The 24,564-nt window shown below is 36.4% G+C and overlaps 1 protein-coding gene across 1 annotated transcript; it reads right to left on the bottom strand.

Annotated features, from left to right (window-relative positions):
* Nucleotides 1-2,448: 2,448 nt before the first annotated feature.
* LOC136847283 (decapping and exoribonuclease protein-like) lies at nucleotides 2,449-17,709 on the bottom strand. Its single transcript, XM_067118820.1, has 9 exons — nucleotides 17,350-17,709; nucleotides 13,174-13,290; nucleotides 12,235-12,422; nucleotides 11,531-11,664; nucleotides 9,422-9,535; nucleotides 7,715-7,836; nucleotides 5,197-5,395; nucleotides 3,819-3,948; nucleotides 2,449-3,452 (listed from the first exon to the last, which is right to left on the bottom strand). The coding sequence occupies exons 2-9, from the start codon at nucleotides 13,286-13,288 to the stop codon at nucleotides 3,249-3,251; spliced, it is 1,206 nt and encodes a 401-aa protein (XP_066974921.1). The 5' UTR covers nucleotides 13,289-13,290; nucleotides 17,350-17,709; the 3' UTR covers nucleotides 2,449-3,248.
* Between the last annotated feature and the right edge of the window lie 6,855 nt (nucleotides 17,710-24,564).

Raw genomic sequence — 24,564 nt, 5'->3', positions numbered from 1 at the left:
TGCTCCTCACAACAGTTAAATAACAAAATTTCAAAATGACTAGATTTCGTTTTCATTATGCGCGCTCTCTCTCTCTCTCTCTCTCTCTCTCTCTCTCTCTCTCTCTCTCTCTCTCTCTCTCTCTCTCTCTCTCTCTTCATGGTGTTCCTCACAACATTTCAAAATGAAAAGATTTCATGTTTATTGTGACTGACTGACTGACTCTCTCTCTCTCTCTCTCTCTCTCTCTCTCCATGGTAATAGCCATGAAGGTGTTTTCCTTCCCTCACACTGAAAACACCATCAGGAATTCCTACCCCGGGGCTCAACATGCAGCCGAAGAAGGCGATGTTAATCACGCCTTCATAATTAGGTGTGAGGATAAGCCAAAATATCTCATACCGTCACCTTCGCGAGGTTTCAAAAGACATCATCATCATCTTTTCCGACAGACGTCTGACTCTGGTCGTTTTTTTATGCGGACATGAAAGACATAAAAGACTGTTTTGAATGCGGCGGGGAGATTAGTATGCGGACGAATGCCAGATGATTTTTTTTTTCGGTGAGGTCAACAGTCATTGGAATGGTCTTTACAACTGAATCTATACACCAACCTATAAGAGGGATCTTCCCTATACCCCGCCCAAAGGGTTTTCAAGCCAATATGTATCCACCTTTGCGGCGTGTTAAGTACAAGACCGTTGGTTGATTGATTGATTGATTATGAAATTTAGGTCTTGACGACCAAGCGCTGGAACCCATCAGGATTATTCAAGAGCCATAATGAAGGTGAAATATATAAGTTAACGATATGATTGATGATGAATAGGTGAATGATGACATACTGGTAAAACTCGGTGTTAAAATATGAACGTCAAATTTGAAGAATGATATTGGATAGAACCAGCAAAATGGGATGACCGTAAAATCATAAACAAAAGACTGTAAATATCGTAAAGATAATGACCCCCAAGGAATATTAGTCATACATAACGACCCCAAAAAACTTTGGGGGTCACTATCTAAGAAAGACTATCCTAAGTAATGGAGATGGAGATCAGTCTTACATCCACTAATTGATTCTACTCATTATTATTATTAGTAGCATTATTACTATTATTACTATTAGTATCATATCTAAGAATTTCACAATCTTGTGAAAAACAGGTTGTGTAATTAAAACCCACAATCATTTAGTAAAGTATATTACTTTGTAAAAATAAACAAAAGCCAAGGTTTTGCTCTTTTTTTATTTTTACATAGTAACATACTTTACCATATACTGCAATTGTGGGTTTTAATTACGCAAAAATTATTATTATTATTATTATTATTATTATTATTATTATTATTATTATTATTATTATTATTATTATTATTATTAGTAGTAGTAGTAGTAGTAGTAGTAGTAGTAGTAGTAGTAGTAGTAGTAGTTTCACCAGATCACTGAGCAGACTATCAGCCCTCATTGGGGCTCATATTATTACTGGTCCAATAATTATCTAATACTTGCATAAGTTAATGACCACCTCAACACCAAAACCAAATAGAATGATGAAGCTCCGCTCTTAACAGTTAAGTTTCTAAAAGGCTTTTGTCAAAAAAAAATTTAAAAATAAATAATAAATTTGACTTGTAAGCTTCGAGGAGTTTGAAGCAAGCAAAAAATGTCAGAATCTGTTGGTCAACTGTGTGTAAATTATCAATTAATTTACTGTATCTCCATTTATATTCTCTATCTCACCTTGGTATCCATCCTCTCCTAACAATCGTTTTATTGTGCAACTTTGAGGTTTATCTCCTGTCATACCTCTAAAACCTTTCTACTCTCAATTCCCTTTTCGCGTTGAATGACCTCATAGGTCCAAGCGATAGGCCTTTGGCCTTTATTCTGTATTCCATTTCATTATCAATTAATGAAGGAATGAAGACGTTATTTGGCGTTCAGTGGTGGCACGCTTGAGCCAATACTTATCACCAACATGATTTGGACCTTAAACAGGGGAACACACGACCTTAATAATAACTTTCAGGCATTTATTTTAACTGGTTATCTTATAGTTCTATTCTAGTACGTTACTAACTGAAAATACACATGACAAAGATAATTAACCTTAAGGAAGTTTTTTTTCATTCTGATTACTGCAAAGCAACAGATATACGATGATTAAAACGATGCCAGAAGAACCACCAACCTCGGCTCCGTAGGTGGTAGTGCCGCCGGTGTACCTCATGCGGTGTACTGTAGGCATTACTTAAGGGTCTTTGCAGCGTCCGTTCGGGCCCTTAGCTGCAACCGTTTTCAGTCCTTTTACTGTACCTCCTTTCACCTTTCTCTTTCTTCCATCTTACTTTCCACCCCTCTCCTGACAACTGATTCATAATGCAACTGTTAAATGTAACAAAATTTTCTCTTTTCAAGTTAGAATTCCCTTGTCTTGATTTTAGGCAAATATGCAAACACTGACATTGAAGCTAGACTTTATTTCTACTGAATGACAAACTTAATTATTAATTGCCCAAGAGGGTTAATTAATGACATGAATTGCTAATGAGAAAAAGTGCCATTGTAATAATAAAGCAAACATGGAAACCATTAATTCTATAATGCAGAAAAATAATATGAAAATTGGCGTACTAATGCAAGAGTCCTTTTTTTTTTTTAAGGCAAAAGCTATAAACACAGTGAGATAGATTTACGTCCAGTAGGGCACTGATCAGTCTCAGAGGATGAAATACTAAAATTTAACATTATCAGACTTCTACTTATGTCTCCCCAGAAAAAAATAGAAGCCCGAATCGTTTATTAAATAAAAAAAAAACCGCTTAATTTCTTCCTTCTACATTTCTTGGCAAATCTGTTGGTACCTAATTTACCTTCTAAACTTCAAAGGTTTTTCGTTAACTGGTGCCATATTAACGTTGTTCTCCGAGAGCTGTCAACCCAAATGGTTATACGACACTGTGTTGACGTATGGAAATCAGCTCTCACTCTACGAGTAGACCCAGCACCAGTAAGTTCCAATACCACTGCCTTTCTGCTTGTGTGAAAGCCTCTTGTGATACATCAGGTGCTGTACTTGACGTTGTGGGTTAGGCCAAATCAAATTTCACTCTAGACCCCACACCAGTAACTTCCAATACCACTGCCTTTCTGCTGGTCTGAGAGCCCTGGTCAAAAAACCTTGCGGTGCATAAGGCAAAGACGTGATTTTTATGCCTATCTCTGCTGGACTGAAAGTCCTGGTCTGCAAGCCTCTTATGATACATTAGGCAAAGATCTGATTTTTATACCAGTCAGGTAGGACACAAGGAACCCTCCCTTGCTCCATGACGTCTTCAGCGTCAAAACAGTATACTTTCTTGTCATTTTTATAGATCAGAAAAACCTTACCTGGTTTTAGTGACACCTTTGCCTTAATGAAATCAAGGACTTTGCTTAGGAACCTAAAGGCAGTGTCCGGAGAAACATCCTGTCAAAAAAAAAATTAAGAGGAATTAAATGAATACATGAATATTTCTTAAAGTGTCCTTCACTGCACTCATTTCTATTCCACTTCTCATTTTGTGTATGCACTTTTGCATGTATGTATTTTTGCAAACTGTGTTTGCACCACAGTGGCCCCTTAACGTCTCGACTTCTTTGCACTCTGGCAAGTATAACCTAAAAATAAATTCGGAGAAAAAGAGAAGTTAAGAGACCACCAATGATGCTATCTCAATTCCATTCGTGTCTGATAAAAGTGACAGGTTATTGTTGTGCAATGCAAACAGTAATTGATTTTCAACCACCAAAAAACTCCTTCATTTCTGATAATCAATGTAACACACATACTCACAGCTATTGCTGGTAAATCACGAATCTTAACTTTCTGAAGTTTCTGTACGACCCCATCAGTTCGGAACCCCAATATTAGGTATTCGCTTCCTGCTAATACTCCTCTACTCCATGAACTGATCACCTTGTCTCTGAAAAAAGATAACTACGATTTTGATACAATGTCCAGCAATAAATATTCATTCAGCTATTATGTACATATAATATCTGAAACATTTAGCTGTGGAGAACGGCCTGCCTTTGAAATTTCCAACAATTTTTTTTCCTGGGGTGTATAAACGATATATAAAAAAAGCTGCGTTGTCCATGTGACAGAAAGACTTTTGAAGCAGGAATACCCAAATTCCACCAGGAAGTTTACAACTGCGTAGCCATAACAATTCAATACTGGACCATATGTCACGATTCCCGGAATGGTTTTAATTTTATCTTAGAAACTCAAGACTACTTTGACAATCATCAATCATACCAAATTGCAGCCCTCTGGCCTCAGTAGTTTTTATTTTATTTAAGGTTACAGTTAGCGCGCGCGCATGGGCATTAGATGGTCATGAACTTCCTCAGGTAACGTGTTACCCTCAAAAACTGCAAAGCCAAAGCATTTCTGAGATAAGTTGCTCTTTGTCACGTCACATCCTCTAACAATTAAACGTTTTAGCAGTCAAATCTCGAACTAACGTAAACGTAATGGCTTCTATAGTTAGCAATACATCTGGTATCCTCGTGGCTATCTTTGAAGGGAGTCACAATTCTCAAGGGAAGTTGAAGAATGAAGAAACTATAAAATAAGGCTCAAGACAGCCTTCGGCCACGTGAGATTTTCTGCCTGAAACCAGGTCTTGATTTCAGTGGCCTAGGGCAATGGCAGAACCTTGTTTGTGTTTAACGGCGCCAATAACCTAGAAGTTGCGACGCCGATTTTATAACCATACATTAATTAAATTGTTCGTGTCTAAAGATGTAGCAAACTACTGACTCTGTGGTCTTATGTACAATAATTACTCATTATGAAATACAGGACGCGGATGCTAAGCAAGGGTAAAGATTGAAGAATGTCAGGGGTATGTCAGTGGGGTTGCAAAAAATGGAGAACTAGACTAATAAATTCCAAAATATAGCTACCAACTTAACCTGTTGGAAAAGGGACTTTTATTTATATTACCTAACCTAAAAATCTGCAGGTCAAAGGCACTGATTTTACTCGATGGGAAGAATACTGGACTTTATAATACAAAGTGTCTGATTAGCATGTCAAAGACACTGATTCTACTCGAAGGAAAGAACACTGAACTTTCTAATATTGAGTGTCAGGTTTGTATCGCAAACTCATTACTTACAAAATCGTGGATTGGAACACAAAGAAAAACACTACTACTTACCTGAATGCGGTTCTCCTACGATCATCTGTTAAGGTTTGGTTATGCTTCATAAGGAAGTAGGCCCCAGGGTCTCTGCAATGATCCTTGACTCCATCAGCCACATTCTGCATTGCATCCACCAAAATTGCTGTGTCCCCAATTTTAACTTTCACCTCACAGTGGTGCTCTTCATTGGTATGGAATCCTTCATTTGGGTCACCTGAAATAAAACTGCAGCAATTTGTTTTTTGTTTCACATTATACTGCAGTTGGTCTTTATTAAGACTCATGCTCAAAAAGAACTATAATTGTCATGAAACTATTCATCTTTGACAGTTACTGCAAACTTTGATGAGTGATGAAACTCCATTTTAATGGAAAAAATTAGCTTTACTTCCTCCTACATAAACATTTAGCCAATACTCAATGCTCTTTGTTTAAGACGAGAAAAGGTTAGTTGTACTTAGCATAACTATTCAGTGTGTCATGTTCTCAAGAAAGACATAGATCCTCAATATGAGCAACCAGTTGTAAAATGTCAAAAAGGAAAGGAGAATAATTTATTCTGATTTAAGAACAAACTGCGCATTTATCTAGGATGATGATCCCATAAGTTTGTAATAAAACCTTAATGAATGTTGTTATACACATGGCTTATATTTAGCAATAAGCGTAGGGTCAACAATATGATCGCAAAGAAGAGTGGGAGGATTGGCAACGTGATGAAGGTATCATTCACTGGCCAGAGTTCGTTATCATTTCATTGTAGAGAAAGTCGGGTAAACAGTTACATAACAGACTCCAGTAGAGTCTCAGGAACGGCAGTCAGTTCCTCGATTCATCTAGCACCAGACCAAGATAAATATGAACGAACTGAACAAAGAAATTAGAACGCATTTTCGAAAGACAATGTTACTGAAACCTGCAACAGAATTAAGGGCCAGAAAACTCTACTCAAGCTCCTCTGTGCAACATGCTACTGTAACTGACTGAACATTTTTGGACTGTAGAAAAACTGAAATTGGTGCAAATTCTCTGACGACAGCCTGTAAAAAAGGTCAAGAGTAACTGGTAACAGAGTTTTCTACAGAGAAGACAATTCAGAAGAAATGACTAGTATGGCTGGATTCAGCAGAGGTGAGTTCTTTACAATGTATTACTATTAGCCAAGTTGCAATGCTACTTGAAAAAGCAGAATGATGTAGGCCCAACAACTCAAAAAGGAAGAGCAGCCATGCATAAAAGAAATGCAGACGTGAAGAATGAACTATATATGTGAGAAATAACAGAAAGGATAAAAGGGCAAGTACACAAATCCTTCACTGATCAAAGAATGAGAAAAAAAATGCAAACTCATAAGAGATTCACTTCAACGGTTTGTTTTCTAGTTTCCAGGATTACCAAGACGTGGTCCTGGGATGTGAGGGTCCAAACGGTACTTGCATTAGTTACTGAAACCAATCACATAAGATCTTAAGAGGAATTAGATACAAGGTACCAGATCGAGCCAGAATTGCACCTTGTCTTTGGGTCTGAAATGATTGGTGGCATGGCATCTTGGCTGGTGAAACCATTTTGCACTGAGTATGTTGGATATCTAGTGATGGTCAACGTTTAACGTTTAAGGCAGGTCGATGGGTTAGAAGCAGTGAATACAAATGGCATAAGAAGTCTTGCATGTACTGTGGTAATTAACGTTGAGGCAGGGATAATTTGGCACCAATTCTGAGATTTGGGTTGAATAGAAAATGCTAAACAAATGCCCTCACTGTGCAGTGCCATGCAAAAATCACAGAATCACCAAGAAGAAAAAAAAGCATCTGTTACGGTGATACACAAATGCCCTCACTGTGCAGTGCCATGCAAAAATCACAGAATCACCAAGAAGAGAAAACATCTGTTACAGTTATACACAAATGCCCTCACTGCGCAGTGCCATGCAAAATTCACAGAATCATCAAGAGAAAACAACATCTGTTACAGTTTTACACAAATGCCCTCACTGTGCAGTGCCATGCAAAAATCACAGAATCACCAAGAAGAAAAAAAACAACATCTGTTACAGTGATACACAAATGCCATTCAAAAATCACTGAATCACCAAGAAGAGAAAACATCTGCTACAATGATACAGTGCCATTCAAAAATCACAGAATCACCAAGAAGAGAAAACATCTGCTACAATGATACACAAATGCCCTCACTGTGCATTGCCATGCAAAAATCACGGAATCACCAAGAAGAGAGTACACTACGCAAGGGGCTTCACCTATAAACCAGAATCATACAAAAAAAAATGAAATTAAAGGAATAGAAGAATACACTTGAGCTGTAACAACTACACTCAACTGACAACGTAGAAAAAAATGACCAGGATACAGAACTAGGGACCCACTTGTTCTCGTTAGGCTTTTTTTTTTTTTTTTTTTTTAACATCTCAAGTCTGTTTGGTTTGCTTTCTGCTCCTGGAGAAATTAAAGCATAAAAATAACAAAGGGTTTTGGTTTGCAAAAGTAATATGTCTTCATCTCAATCTGACCTCCAGTTAAATACTGCTCAAATTTGAATGCCCATGAGTATGTTGACCTGAGATAAGCTGAAGAGGAGGAGGTCACCGGTTTCTGCAGATTACATTCCATGAGGTAAACTGTTCCATGGAACCTGAAAAAAAAAAGTATGTTTCTTTTTGAGACTTGAGATAATCCATCCCACATTTTCTGTAATAGTATATAATTCAGTTAAGTCACTCAACACAGTACATACAGATATATGAACATCATCTTGTAAAGCCTAGGAACTCACAACCAAGTCTTATGCACTCTTCTCAAAAGCTCCAGGAGAGCTATTGAAGAGGTAAGTGATTGTTACTCCATTGCGTGTAAGAGAAATTTTTGCCCGGGGCCGGGAGGGGGGGGGGAGAACCAGTTACAAATACACTATGGTTGAAGAGCATTGGTTTCAAGAAATAGGGTGGGGGAGCTCTGATTACAAATAGATAGGCAACAAAGAGAAACTTCAGTCGGTCAATTATTATAGCGAGGTTATTTGTATTGGTTTAAACTTTCCAACTAGATTGGTACTGGTAATGCTTCACAGAAGTATATATCATTGACTGTGAGGTATACCGTGAATGTTTATTCTTTCATTGTTTGGAAACATGCAAGGATGGTACTTGATCTGAACATTTAGTTGCTAAGTTTGCATACGAAATAACATCAGTTATAAATATCACATGGTTGACCACTATTATTATGCCATGGTCAATAAATCTCTAATTTGTACAGAAAGTTACCAACGTTTTCATTCCCAAGGTAAAAATCGTGTGTATCCTCTCACATGTCATTATATACACAAAATTTTAAAATCAAAATTTTTAAAATAATAAAAAAAAAAATGAGTCTTGAACCATATTATTTATGGAAGCTTCCAGGCGGTAAATGTGGGGGAAAATTGTCACAGCTTGCCATTTTACCTTTACTTGGATAAAATTAAAGATATGATTCAAGGTGACAAGTTGCTGTAGGATGAAGTCTTCTAGCCAAGTATGATTTAAAAGATTCAATAGAGTATTTTCCTAGTGCAACCTTACTAAAGCATTAGATTTAAAAGAATCTGTAGAATATTTTATGAGTGCAGACTTTCTAGAGTATTAGATTTAAAAGAATCAATTGCATATTTTCCCAGCACAAACGTTCTAAGGTATTAAATATACAATAAAAGAATCTGTAGAGTATTTTCCCAGTGCAACCTTTGTAAAGTAATAAATTTACAACTATAAGTAACATATTCCCGTGCAAACTTACTACAGGATTAGGTTTACAAGAATCAATAGACTATTTCCCCAGTGCACACTCAGTAAAAAGTACTAAATTAACAAGAATCAGTAAGATATTTTCCCAGTGCAAACTTACTCAAGTATTAGATTTATAAGAATCAATAGAATATTTTCCCAGTACAAAATTAGTAGGGCAATAAAGTTAAAAGAATCAGCAGAATATTTTCCCAGTGCAAACTTAGTTAAGTAATATATTTAAAAAAAAAATTCCGAGTGCAAACTTAGTAACATAATAAATTTAACAGAATCAATGAGATATTTTCCCAGTGCACACTTAGTTCATAAAACATCATCTCGACGTAAAAGGGACCCAAAATACCTAATACTTCACGGACCCAGATTAACTAGATATTAATGATGTGGATTACTTTGATCTAGGACCTTAACATATTTCAAAAATACCGAACTTACATGGCTGCATAAATTGCAGTCTCTTCGTAGTCCTTCCTGTCAACACGACCTTGAAACGGAGCCATCATCAGTTTCACAAATAAATGGCGTTCTCCAATGAAGTCTAGTGGTAGCCTGAAATATCAAAAAAAAAAAAATTTCTCATTTTCCGCAATGAAGTTTGGTGTTAGCCTGAAATATCAAAAGCATTTCTCGTTTTCTACAGTAAAGCCTAGTGTTAGCCTTAAGTATCAAGTGCGTTCCTCATTTTCTGCAATAAAGTCTAGTGGTAGCCTGAAATATCAAATGCATTTTTCTGCAATGAAGTCTGGTGTCAGCCTGAAATATCAAATGCGTTTCTCATTTTCTGCAATGAAGTCTGATGTTAGCCTGAAGTATCCAATGCATTTCTCATTTTCTGCAATAAAGTCTGATGTTAGCCTGAAATATCAAACGCATTTCTCATTTTCTGCAATGAAGTCTAGTGTTAGCCTGAAATATTAAATGCATTTATTTTCTGCAATGAAGTCTATTGTTAGCCTGAAATATCAAACGCATTTCTCAATTTCTGGGGTAGAGGCTAGTGTTAGCCTGAAATACCAAATGCAGTTCTCATTTTCTGAAATGAATCCTATTGTTAGCCTGAAATATCAAACGCATTTCTCATTTTCTGCAATGAAGTCTATTGTTAGCCTGAAATATCAAACTCATTTCTTATTTTCTCAAATGAATCCTATTGTTAGCCTGAAATATCAAACACATTTCTCATTTTCTGTAATGAAGTCTGGTGTTAGCCTGAAATATCAAACGCATTTCCCATTTTCTGTAATGCAGTCTGGTGTTAGCCTGAAAAATCAAATACATTTCTCAGTTTCTTAGAAATTTCTGTCACATTAACTACTTCACCCTAAGACAAGAGTTTCACTTTTCCCGTGACAACGCTGACAGTCCAATTGAGGTCCAATTAAATGTGGACCAAGTTGATAAATAATATTCCAAGTTTCATAAATCAGAGAGTTTCAACGTTGCAGAAGCAGTTTTTTTCATTTACCACTTTGTGGTATACGGTATTGTAGTTCTGAGCATCCTTTCAAATAATTCTTCACACAAGCTTATAGATTCAGTCAAGCTCTGTGTGTGTGTGTGTGTGTGTGTGTGTGTGTGTGCGCATCTTTATTACCTTGATTATTTTCTGAAAGATAATTTATTTTCTCTTTTTATATAGTGGTGTTGGTCTTCAATAATGAAATATTATTATTAACAGCTTCCAAAGAATATGGCGTTCATTTGAAAGGCGTTACACTAGATAATATGAAACACGTTATTAGAAAAAATAAGCAAGTAAATATCTAAATAAATAATTAATAACAATTATGAGTAAATTATTAAAATACAAGGCTAGTTGTTTTCGCTTGAAAAAGTGGTGTAGTGAGAGAATCTCACTTTGTTCTTTTCGAAATGATGTTCTGAAAGCAAACTCTAAATTAGCTGGGTAGATCTCAAGTTGTTTAGACTTCCACTTGTGCAGAATTTACTTGGGGACTCAGGAAGTCGCGGTCGGAGCCCGAAATCTTTGTTGGGGTGGGGGTGGGGGGGTTTCAGTAGAAACTACCCCATAGTTACCACGAAATGAAACACTAGGTCTTATTCTACTATATTCCTTCATAATAACCTTGATGAATCCACGTGATAATACCTAAAAATGGAATGTATATACAGCTTTCGAGTTCAACTGCGAAGACTTACTCCAAAGTCATTTGACAGTAATTTCCATAAAATGACACAGTTCTCGCAAAACTACAAAATTCTCTAAATAAGGACCACTTTTGACAAGAATTCAAATAACTAAAAATCTTGAGACCCTCTTCCCAGAAATTTTCTCACACAAGTTCTTTACAAATACATCTGTCTTTCTAGGCTTTGGGCTTTGGATTTTTATTAGTGAAAGCATTAAATCTATTTTATTTTCTTCTTCCTCTGCGTCCTTGTAACAAAATCAGACACCTAAAAAAAAAAAGCACTTCAAAAAAAGTAATGTCACGTCCACCTTTCTTTCGAAATACTCACTGCAGTGCTTGATAATAAATGTTTCTTCGACCTTCATACTGCCATTTAAATTACAGAGCTTACCTTGAAACTGGGCCTCTTTCCACCAAGGATTTTTTGTTATCTAAAATCCATCTTAACGTATTCCGCAGTCTCTCCCCGACGCTGAAATCTGGCATCTTGTTTATAGCATACGCTCTGTTTAAGTCCATATTAACCTTTTGGGAAGAGAGATATCGGGAAAAATGTTTTAATAATAATGCATGAAGGTGATTCATTGATCAAAGTCTTAATAATAATAATAATAATAATAATAATAATAATAATAATAATAATAATAATAATAATAATCTTCATCATCATCATCATCATCAAAGTGCAGTACTGTTTTACACTTCAATCTCATGGGTTGTAATAATAATAATCAAATGGAGTATTGTTTCCCACCTTACTGTAATAATAATAATAATAATAATAATAATAATAATAATAATATTAATAAAACGGAGTACTGTTCTCCATCTTACTGTCATAGTTTGTAATAATAATAATAATAATAATAATAATAATAATAATAAATATTCAATTGCAGTATTGTTTTCCATTTCAATCTCTTGTTATTTAATAATACCATCTGCCCGTGTACTAACACAGCAGCCTTCATGCCCATGAAATAAAAAAAAATTATTTAAGTAGCCCGTTCCTCACGTTACTTAGGATTTCACCAGTTTCGTAACAAAACTTTGACAACCGCATTTTGGATCAAAATAAACCGAATTTCCACCTACCTCCATATCATGGCAGTTCAGGAACGCAGGATCTAAGAATTTAAGCTGTGAATCGTCGTGGCTATACGTCTTTTGCTCATCAACGGAGAACGTTCCAAGGAGTTCAGCATTTCTTATGGTGACTGTTCCTGAACTTCTCGCGCGAACTTGAGTAGCGCCGAGGAGAATGTCTATACCGTCCCAGTCGTCTGTAAGTAAGGAATCAGATTATTATTATTATTATTATTATTATTATTATTATTATTATTATTATTATTATTATTATTATCCCAGTCATCTGTAAGTAAAGTATCAGATTATTATTATTATTATTATTATTATTATTATTATTATTATTATTATTATTATTATTATTATTATCATCCTATTATTATTCAGTCATCTATAAGTAAAGTAATCAGATTATTATTATTATTATTATTATTATTATTATTATTATTATTATTATTATCCCAGTCATCTGTAAGTTCCAGTCATCTGTAAGTAAAGTATCAGATTATTATTATTATTATTATTATTATTATTATTATTATTATTATTATTATTATTATTATTACCATCCCAGTCATCAATAAGTAAGGAATCAGATTATTATTATTATTATTATTATTATTATTATTATTATTATTATTATTATTATTATTATTATTATTCCAGTCATCTGTATCCCATTATTATCTGTTATTATTAATTATTATTATTATTATTCCAGTCATCTGTAAGTAAAGTAGATTATTATTATTATTATTATTATTATTATTATTATTATTATTATTATTATTATTATTATTATTATTATTATTATTATCCCAGTCATCTATAAGGAATCAGAATTATTATTATTATTTATTATTATTATTATTATTATTATTATTATTATTATTATTGGAAAAGTACACCACCTACTTCAAAACACAACTGTATGGAAAAATACTTCACCTCTTACATGTTGTCGCCAATCTGTGACCTGGGGCCGGTCGCCATTCCAGTTCCTTCCTCGGCCGGAGGCGTTTCTTCTGCCTGACCGACTTCTTCCCATCCTTCCAAAAGACATTCCTTAGAGAAAAAAAACATTTACAAGACAAAGATCAGGTAAGGCGACAACACTGCGCTGATGCGAGTGCAGTTATAAAAGTCAGTTGCTGACAGGTTTGCTGACTCAGCTGTCATTTTGGAAGACAGTGACCCTTCGCCCCCAACAAAACCCCCATCAACCGCCATTAAAATATATTTACCAATTGTTATCACTCACTTTAAACGACTGATGGTAATCAGTACTTCTATGTACAAACATATTCAATTAAACAACACAGAAGTATATTATTCGTCCTACTTAATAACGCAAAACATGTCATTTACATGATCTTAATAAAAGTTAATATGTACTTTTCATGACGTTAAAATTCATATCATCATTATCATTAGCGATGTTCTACGTCATCAACACAGTATATCATGGTTGTGAAGATGAGGAAATAACCGACTTCTCGTCAAGGTGACAAGGTGCGGTTCCATCAGGTGCATTGATTTTTATTCCAAGATTATGATTATAATAATAATAATAATAATAATAATAATAATAATAATAATAATAATAATAATAATAATAATAATAATAATAATAATAATATTATTATTATTATTATTATTATTATTATTATTATTATTATTATTATTATTAATTTATTTATTTGGTCTATCACAATCATACAATTCGACTAGGTGGTTTTTAGTGTGGGGTTCCGGGTTTATTTACGTTCATCGACAAGGGGCTGGTGCGAAAGTTTATTTACGTTTGTCCACAAGGAGCTGGTACTAAAGTTCATTTACGTTTGTCCAAAAGGAGCTGGTACTAAAGTTCATTTACGTTTGTCCACAAGGGGCTCGTACTGAAGTTTATTTACGTTATCCACAAGGAGCTGGTCCTAAAATTTATTTATGTTTGTCCAAAAGGAGCTGGTACTAAAGTTTATTTGCGTTTGTCCAAAAGGAGATGGTACTAAAGTTTATTTACGTTTGTCCACCAGGGGCTGGTCCTAAAGTTTATTTATGTTTGTCCAAAAGGAGCTGGTACTAAAGTTTATTAGCGTTTGTCCAAAAGGAGCTGGTACTAAAGTTTATTTACGTTTGTCCACAAGGGGCTGGTACTAAAGTTCATTTACGTTTGTCCACAAGGAGCTGGTACTAAAGTTTATTTGCGTTTGTCCAAAAGGAGCTGGTACTAAAGTTTATTTACGTTTGTCCACAAGGGGCTGGTACTAAAGTTTATTTACGTTTGTCCACAAGGAGCTGGTACTAAAGTTTATTTGCGTTTGTCCACAAGGAGCTGGTACTAAAGTTTATTTATGTTTGTCCACAAGGAGCTGGTACTAAAGGTTTATTTACGTTTGTCCAGAAGAGGCTGGTACTAAAGTTTATTTACGTTTGTCCACAAGGAGCTGGTACTAAAGTTTATTTACGTTTGTCCACAACGAACTGGTACTAAAGTTTATTTGCATTTGTCCAAAAGGAGCTGGTACTAAAGTTTATTTACGTTTGTCCACAAGGGGCTGGTACTAAAGTTTATTTACGTTTGTCCACAAGGGGCTGGTACTAAAGTTTATTTACGTTTATCCACAAGGGGCTGGTGCTAAAATTTATTTACATTTACCCACAAGGGGCTGGTACTAAAGTTTATTTACGTTTGACCACAAGGGGCTGGTACTAAAGTTCATTTACGTTTGTCCACAAGGGGCTGGTACTAAAGTTTACTTACGTTTATCCACATGCGGCTGGTACTAAAGTTTACTTACATTTATCCACAAGGGGCTAGTAATGAAGTTTATATACGTTCGTCCACAAAGGGCTTGTACTATAGTTTATTTACGTTTATCCACAAGGGGCTGGTACTAAAGTTTATTTACATTTATCCACAAGGGGCTAGTAATAAAGTTTATTTACATTTGTCCACAAGGGGCTGGTACTTAATTTTATTTATGTTTATCCACAATGGGCTGGTACTAAAGTTTATTTACGTTTATTCACAAGGGGCTGGTACTAAAGTTTATTCACATTTCTCCAAAAGGGGCTGGTACTCACAGTTATGTCCGTTTGTCCACAAGGGGTTGGTACTAAAGTTTATTCACGTTTGTCCACAAGGGGCTGGTACTAAAGTTTATTTACGTTTGTCCACAACGGGCTGGTACTAAAGTTTATTTGCATTAAACCACAAGGGGCTGATACTAAAGTTTATTGACGTTTATCCACAAGGAGCTGGTATTAAAGTTTATTTACGTTTATCCACAAGGGGCTGGTACTACAGTTTATTTACGTTCATCCACAAGGAGCTGGTACTAAAGTTTTACTTACGTTTATCCACAAGGGGCTGGTACTAAAGTTTACTGACATTTATCAACAAGGGGCTGGTACACCAGTTTATTTACATATCTCCACAAGGGGCTGCCACTAAAGTTTATTTACATTTGTCCACAGGGGGCTATTACTAAAGTTTATTTATGTTTATCCACAAGGGGCTGGTACTAAACTTTATTTACGTTTATCCACATGGGGATGGCACTATACCCTAAGGGTTATTCAAGTTTAGGGGAGAACTACTTTTAAGTTTGTTTATGTTTATCGACATCAGGTTGGTACTAAAGTTAATTCACGTTTATCCATAAGGGGCTGGTACTTAAGTTCATTTACGTTTTTCCACAAGGGGCTGGTACGAAAGTTGGTAGAACTAAGTTATAGGTACACGGCGGGTATTTAGCGAGAAATGGCAGTTCCTTATAGTATTTTGGATGGTTATTAACAATTTAACGTTAATTTCTGGCGGTCGGCTGTAATTAACTTACAATTTACCTTTGAACTCACCCTACGGTAAGGGGGACCCCGATGGGAATCCGGGGTTTCCATACGCGATCTCACGAGACAGGGCTCCGGTACGTCTGTTTCGAACGGTTCATATCCCGTCTGGCAAGTGCAATAACTCGTTAACGTATGGGTAACTGCTCGCCCCCGCCCCGGCCCAGTACTAAACACGGCGAAGGGACATTCTATCAGGCCGACAACAAACAAATGCACCGCCAGTGTCAGAAGTCCTAAAAGTGTAGGAAAAAAACCCAGTTTCCAAGGTATTGCACTTGCCGGACGGTATATGAACCGTTCGAAACAGACGTAGCCGTGCTCTGTCTTGTGAAGATAGCGTTAGGAAACCCCTTGTTGGTTGGACTTCAGGGGACAATTATTACAGGTTAATTACAGCCGACCGCCAAAAAATAACGTTGAGTTGTAAATAAGCAACCAAATTACTATAAGAAAATGCCATTTCTCGCTAAATACCCGCGGTGTATCTATTACTTAGAAATACCTTTATTCACGTTTTTCCACATGGGGCTGGTACTAATTTTTATTTTTGTTTATCCACAAGGGGCTGGTACTAAAGTTTATTCACCTTTGTCCACAAGGGGCTGGTACTAAATTTTATTTTCGTTTGTCCACAAGGGGCTGGTACGAAAGTTTATTCACGGTTGTCCACAAGGGGCTGGTACGAAACTTTTATTCAAGTTTGTTCACAATGGGCTGATACTGAAGTTCGGGCCTACACAGTGCATTTCATGCGGCGCACAGTAGGCATTACTTAGATTTATAGGTCCCAGAGCTCGCCTTTGCCCAAAATTTCGTATTCCATTCCATTCCATAAACAAAAAATGGTCGTTGTCTGGGTTACACTTGCATTATATAAGTCATTTTCTATGTTGTTCAGTCAGACAATTCTTGTGAATAATTGATATGTCCGTGCGGATAGGTTCTGTAGAATTACGTCCCACCACCCACAAAACAAAAAGACTATATAGTTCTATATAAAAAAAAAGACTACAGTTCTACCCTACTGTCTACTATATATAACCTCGGTGACCCTGGTAGTTGTGACGCCAGATAACCCACAATTAATCAATCTACTATATAGCATGTACGAATATAATTGCAGCACACGCGTGTTGACTATAGCATACGGATTTCACAAACACACACACACACCTGTGTGTACAAGATGTTACGCAAAAGAAAGATTAATTTATAAAATCCTATCCCGGCGTAAAATGCTTTTAGGTAATGCGTTCCACTACTTGCCTGAACGGTCCTTCTCCACGACGTTACTGCGTAACCTTAACCCTACTGCAAGGGCAAAGAGGACACAATACCCAAGCAACTCGGTCACTCGTGTACGTTGCACAGCAACTATGCGCTTGCTTCTAAGTCAGAACTTGCCCATCCAAGGTAACCGGTCGAGTTTACCTTTCTGTTTAAGTGGGAAGCTTTTCTCACAATTTTTTTTTTTCGTTCAGTATTACCTAATCGATTCTACTTGGTTTAGCATTCCAATTATCAAAACTTAACGTAACCACACTGAATGCCAACCCGAAATGTAACACTTTTGCTTGTACAGTGTTAGGTGTTTGGCTGCGCGCTGGCAACTCACAGAAGCCGCTCACGGATTTAGCAAGTTGGCAACCGGAGCATTCCGTCCAGTGGACTTACGGCCGATTGTTGCTTGCTGTTTGATTTATCCTGCGTTCGGGTACGATACGTGTTCTGTTCTGGACGCCGTTATTGCATGCGCAAAGGGCGTCACCAGCCTTCTGGCCTTGAGAGGGCTTGGTTAACTTGACTATTTTGGGCACGGGACGAATGGGACTTTGTACACACACACACACACACGTATTATATCAAATGACGTGCTTACATCAGTTTATTATGAATATCCTGTATGCTTATTTAAATCTTTAAAAATCAATTTTATGGAATGGTACATTGATAAATATGTGGCATGTATATACATACATACACTATATGTGCATAATATATATATATATATATATATATATATATATATATATATATATATATATATATAATTTGTGTATGTATGTTTGTATGTACATGGCACGTATTTGTATTTATCAATGCCACATTCCATAATAATTTTAGTGACATAGAAATGAATTAATAAAAACAACTTTAACCTCTGATAAAGATGAAACAGATTTAGCAATGAATAATTTGTATACCTTCCAGAAACAGGATCCAGGTTAAAAAGTCACCGGAAAACAGTCTTTCCTAGATAATCTTTCCCAGATAACCCGTGTATCCACCTCTGCGGCGTTGAGTCCAACCATGGCCCCGAGAGTACAGGGTTTCTAACCTCGCTAGCCGCTGTATCCACCTCTGGGTACTCTCGGTGTTGAGTCCAACCCCGTTGGGGATTTCCGTACAAGCATAAACAAAAGACTGTAGATATAATATAATAAAGATATTAGTGACCCCCAAGGCTTATTGTGAATTTCTCCCCAGTGACTATTACCGGCCACCATAAATTAATGTGACATTTTTCTTATGACGTTTTTCCTAGCGAAAATTTTGACTTGTTTTCTTGTCACTCTTTTTCCCGTGACTTTATTTCCAGCCACCCAGAAATACGGTTTAGTTAGTAATATTTGAAATAGAGCGGCTGGGCATCAGGTGAGTATAGCAATTTCGCAAAAGAGTCTGCAAAAGAGGTGATTACAGTCCCATGCATAAATTACGGGACATTTATGTTAATGAACAGAAATAAACTAATTCTAATTACTTCAACGCCAAAGGAACTATTACTGTTCATCCCAGAATGATCGCTTCATGATTGACAGTTAAAAATACCGAGTTAGACTTTGATTATTCGACAATGTAAGTGAAATTTTTTTTTTTTTTTTTTATCCATTTTCGTCTCTCAAATACTTATTATGAATGCTTCTCTCCCACGGGCTCGTGAGCATAAATGTAGAGATTTGGAGGGCCGTTTAAATTTTTTATTCGTTTATTTAAAATGTACAATCACAATATACATTATTCTATAATTACAATATTGCGTTTTGGAATTCTCATGTGACAATATTCTTCAGGCGGTTTCCATGAACAGCACTTAATCTTGAGTGTATATAGCTTTTTTAAATTTAAACATTTTTTATCTTTTATTAAAGAAAATATACAATACTTTTTTAATAGTATTACAATCAGATTTTAAACAAAGTTAACTCAACTCTACCAAAAACAAATATAATTTTATCGCACCATTCGGGTTGACAAATATTTTAACATGTACATTTTACAAATAATCTATGCTTTTCAATGTTCAGTAGTTACCCATATAAGATTTTATCAGTGCGTTTCTATTTTTTATTATCCTCGATTTTATAAACCGTCGAATACTATCGTTTTCATTTATTCCTGCTTTGTGGGCTTACCAATTCCCGAATCAAAATTACAGCAGTGTTCCTGTTCTTCTTTGTGCTTCAAAATCCGATTTAAAAATTTTCAATAATCTTTGGGGATTTCTGCTATGCTTTGTGTGCGTTGGCGGTTTTGGGGGTGGGGTTAGGGTTGGTTACGAACGCGTTTATATATATCAACTCCCCACCCAACTTGGCATACCCTCGTCGTCTACGTTCAATACGAGAATCGAACGGAACGCTTTTGGCGGTCCGTGTAGACACCCACACTCACACATACCAATGGTCGCCGCAATCAGGCCCCACAGAGCAAGGTTGCCAGATTGGCTATTTCATGGCAAAAATCTTTAAATTTGGGCATTTCGTAACTCTGTGGCCATGAAAATCAGTTTGGCCATTAAATGTACCTTCAAAATGCCACTAATGCACAACAACAAAACCCTTAACGTCTCGACTGCAGAAAAAGAACAAGATATTCAATATCTTGGGGAATGCTGTCAATTTAACACCTGTTTCCTCATGAGTTTTTTAAGTGCAATTTAAACTGTTTTTGATGACGTGTAATGGAATATGTAGGCATAGTTTATGCACAGTATTTATTGGCATGTTAATTCACACAATTCAATCATTTTATAACTTTGGCCATATTTTTGGTCAAATACTCTTCCAAAGTGGCCATTTTCGGCCATATTTTCTTTAAGATTTTGTCCATAAGCTTTTGTGTTTATCTGACAACCCTGGTGGGCCCGGCCCGGGCACAGGCTAAGCCTGATACTAATATTACTAATCTTTTTCGTCTTCTTCTTCGAAACCGATGCCTTACGAAGGACTTTGATTTTAACAGCAAATCGATCGGCCCTGCCTGACATCGCTTAGACTCCGGTAACGATGGCGTGTATCGTACCAATCCCCAATTTTAAGCAGCGAGGAGAACTGGACGGGTAGGTCGACAGTTCGGACGTTATGTTGTTATGTGTTTAGATGTTGGAGTGGCTTTGATTATGTGGAGAAAATGTGTGTATTAGTCTGTACCACCCATTTGCTTTTCAGCAAACCTATCCGTTGATTACATACGTAATCCCGGGGTGTCTACACGGATAACAAAGTGTCCGCCTTCATTGACCAGTCGGCTGCGGATTTGAACCCGCGCCACGGACCTCTACGAAGTCGTAGGCCGCTGCTCTACCGACTGAGCCACCGAGGCTCCGATATTAACATTACTAATGAAACCGTTTAAATATTTTACAGCAAATATGGCGTGACAGTAAGTGAAAGTGACCTCGACAATGTTCAATTTTAGCAAGAAGAGGGACTTTTGATTTTTTCACAGGAGAAAACACACTTAGGATTTTTCTTTTAACGTTTTTATTCCAATTTTGTATGGGGTAATGCCTTCTTTGAAGGACTTTTTGATTTGGCTTTGGGGTAGATCTGTGGTCTCGATCCAATATCGATCTATGTTTCATGTATCATACCAGGCCCAACGCCCTTTCTTCCCAGCAGCGAGAAGTTTTGCGCGGGTATGGCGAGCGTTCGAATATGAGATGTTTGTTATGTTTTTAGAAGGTGTTGTAGTGCAAAGTGTCTGCCTCTCTGATCAGCCGGCTTTTGAACCCGCGCCACAGACCTCTACGAAGTCCGAAGCTGCTGCTGTAACCGACTGAGCCACCGAGGCTCTACCAGGAGAAAACACATAAGCTTCAAATTTTTCAGCCACCGGAACTATTACATTTTTATCCTACGTAACCGTTGCATAGTTTTAGGAATTCTTCAGTTTTGATCCAACATGATCTTTAGAATTCTCAAGTTTTGATCCAGTATGTATTTTAGGATTCTCAAGTTTTGATCCAATATGAATTTTAGGATTCTCAGTTGTTGATCCAAAATGATCTGTAGAATTCCCAGGCTTCGATCCATTATGAATTTTAGGATTCTCAAGTTTTGATCCAGTATGTGTTTTAGGATTTTCAAGTTTTGATCCTATATGATCTTGAGAATTCTCAAGTTTTGATCCAATATGAATTTCAGGGTTCTCAAGTTTTGATCCAATATGTATTTTAGGATTCTCAAGTTTTGATCCGATATGATCTTGAGAATTCTCAAGTTTTGATCCAATATGAATTTTAGGATTCTCAATTGTTGATCCAATATGATCTTTAGAATTCTCAAGTTTTGATCCAATATGAATTTTAGGATTCTCAAGTTTTGATCCAATATGATCTTGAGAATTCTCAAGTTTTGATCCAATATGATCTTGAGAATTCTCAAGTTTTGATCCAATATGAATTTTAGGATTCTCAAGTTTTGATCCAATATGATCTTGAGAATTCTCAAGTTTTGATCCAATATGATCTTGAGAATTCTCAAGTTTTGTTCCAACAAGAACTTTAGAATTCTTAAGTTGTGATCCAAAATAAACTATAGAATTCTCAAGTTACTTATCGAACGAAGGACTTCAAGAAAAAAATTATTTCGACACATCCAGACACTTCTTTTCATTTCTTAGCAGATAAAGGGTGACGATTCGTATAGGTTCCATTGTGGTTAGAGAGAGAGAGAGAGAGAGCTAGCTCACAGGGATGCTGACACCCAACACACACATGAGAGAAATCTTGACAAATTGGAGACGATCTCTTGAGACCAGAGAAGATGGCCAATTTAAACCGCCTCTTCTCTCTCTCTCTCTCTCTCTCTCTCTCTCTCTCTCTCTCTCTCTCTTTTCTGTCTTCTTCCTTTCCCCAAGAGTGTTCGCGTTGAAATTCCATTAAACGTATACGTCTTGGATTTTATGCATATAAGTGGAGTATGCGTACGTATGAACACAGTGTATAGGTGGGTAATTGATTATAGATGAGTGGAAGTTGTCGTACACGTTACACACACACACACATACATATATGTATGTATACGTATGTATGTATGTATGCATATATATGCACACTATTCTGATGTCACACTGACTTTGCATATACATATATAATTCATTAACGACTGAAGACCGTAGGATTTGAGGAACACAGGAGAGAGAGAGAGAGAGAGAGAGAGAGAGAGAGAGAGAGAGAGAGAGAGAGAGTGGCAAACCAAAAACGAACCGAACATCTTGCAAGTGACCTTCGATATCACTTGTCATAAAATAAGCAAAATTTACCTCTAATCACCTTTTGCTTTTATCGTCCCGTAACCTCTTTAATAAGCTGATTAAATCTACACTAAAACTTACATTTTATTTAATTTCATCTCCTTAGTCCAGCTTGTTTCCGGAAGTCTTATGAATTTCTATATTTATATATTTCATTCCTCAGGGTTCTTTGCGGAGTCCCTTCGGCCCCTAGCTGCAACCCCTTTCATTCCCTTTACTGTATCTCCGTCCGTATTCTCTTTCATCCGTCTTGCATTCCTCCCTTTCCTAATAATTGCTTCATACTGCAGCTGCTGCGAGGTTTTCCTCCTGTTACGCCTTTCAAACCATTTTGCTCTTAATTTCCAGTTTGGTCTAAGTTTTATATTCCATCCCATTATATTCAGCTAATACCTTCTTATGTGCTTATAAAAAAAAAACTTATTCCTAGGGCAGTTGATATTGCGAACCAAGTAATTATGGGTCATTACGTGTGTAATTGACCCTCCAAGCCAGGCCATCTCATTTAACAGAGTGACCTCATTTCTGCTCTTTAGGTCGTCTTTAAAGGTGTCCACTGAAATGCCAGTCTTATAGGTCATATTGTGTAAGCCAGCGTTATTTGTTCAGTCACCCCTGTTTCTTTCCATTTATCTTCCGCTCTCTCACTGCCTACGCTTATTCCGTGTTTTTTTGTGGTTCATCTCTCTCTCTCTCTCTCTCTCTCTCTCTCTCTCTCTCTCTCTCTCTCTCTCTCTCTCCAGCTTTTGTGAGGCCAGATAATTTGATGTTGAACCAGGCAAGCAATTCTCTCTCTCTCTCTCTCTCTCTCTCTCTCTCTCTCTCTCTCTCTCTCTCTCTCTCTCTCTCTCTCTCCAGCTGTTGTGAAGCCAGACAATTTGATGTTGAATCAGGCAAGCAATTCTTTCTCTCTCTCTCTCTCTCTCCAGTTGTGGTAGTAGGCAGTTTAATAGTAAATCGGTCAGTCAGGTCTCTCTCTCTCTCTCTCTCTCTCTCTCTCTCTCTCTCTCTCTCTCTCTCTCTCTCTCTTGTATCGTATGGTTTGCAACTGAACCACAACCAGTAGTTTCAATAATATTGTCATTCATTCTGTACTTTCTTCTAAATTAGGAAATGATCATAGGGCGTATTTTACGTAGTAATTGTAAAATGTACATTTAATTCGCATAAATGTGGCTTGGAAATCCCTTTTTTTTTTTGTGATAAAAACAAAATCGTAACGCCTACCTCATTATGCTATTATTACATTATGATTATGCGATATTGTTTGTACGGTTAATTTCCTCATATTCTCGTTATCTAAAATATCTAATCTCACCCCTCCCCAGGGGACCCCCCTCCCCTTCCCTCACATTTCCCCTACCCCCACCCCTCGTAAACATTGATAAGATCAAATTTTTCATATTTTCATAATCTGAAATATCTACTCTCGCCCCTTCCCGGAGGTTAATACCCCCTCCTCCTCCTCCTATTCCTCCACATTCCCCCCACCACATACTCCCACAGAGACAATCGTTCATCGCCCACACCTGCCCTTTAATAAACCCTTTAATACTTGTTCACTTTGAACAAGTATTACATTTGCATTGCTTATTTTTCGCACTGAACTTGACCTAAGTGCGCTGTTCAATTATTGTGATAAATTGGTCGCTGTTTTTTTTTTTTTTTAGTGCTGCGTAGGACTGCTGTTTGCTGTAAAAGACTTATTTTTTTTTAATTGTACAGGTTAATAACAATGTGATTTTTGACTCGAAGTCTGAATTTTGTAAAAGCAGGATTTAAAATTATGGGTATATTAAAAGCACGGGATTTAAAAGGTTGATTCTTAAATGCTTCGTTATCAGATGCTTATTAGTTATAGTTCATTATTAATATTACCGCATTATTATTATTATTATTATTATTATTATTATTATTATTATTATTATTATTATTATTATT

Source organism: Macrobrachium rosenbergii, chromosome 16 (genome assembly GCF_040412425.1).
Source record: "Macrobrachium rosenbergii isolate ZJJX-2024 chromosome 16, ASM4041242v1, whole genome shotgun sequence".
Lineage (NCBI taxonomy): Eukaryota > Metazoa > Arthropoda > Malacostraca > Decapoda > Palaemonidae > Macrobrachium > Macrobrachium rosenbergii.
Note: the sequence above shows the minus strand (reverse complement) of the source record. Positions and strands in the feature narration are given on the sequence as shown.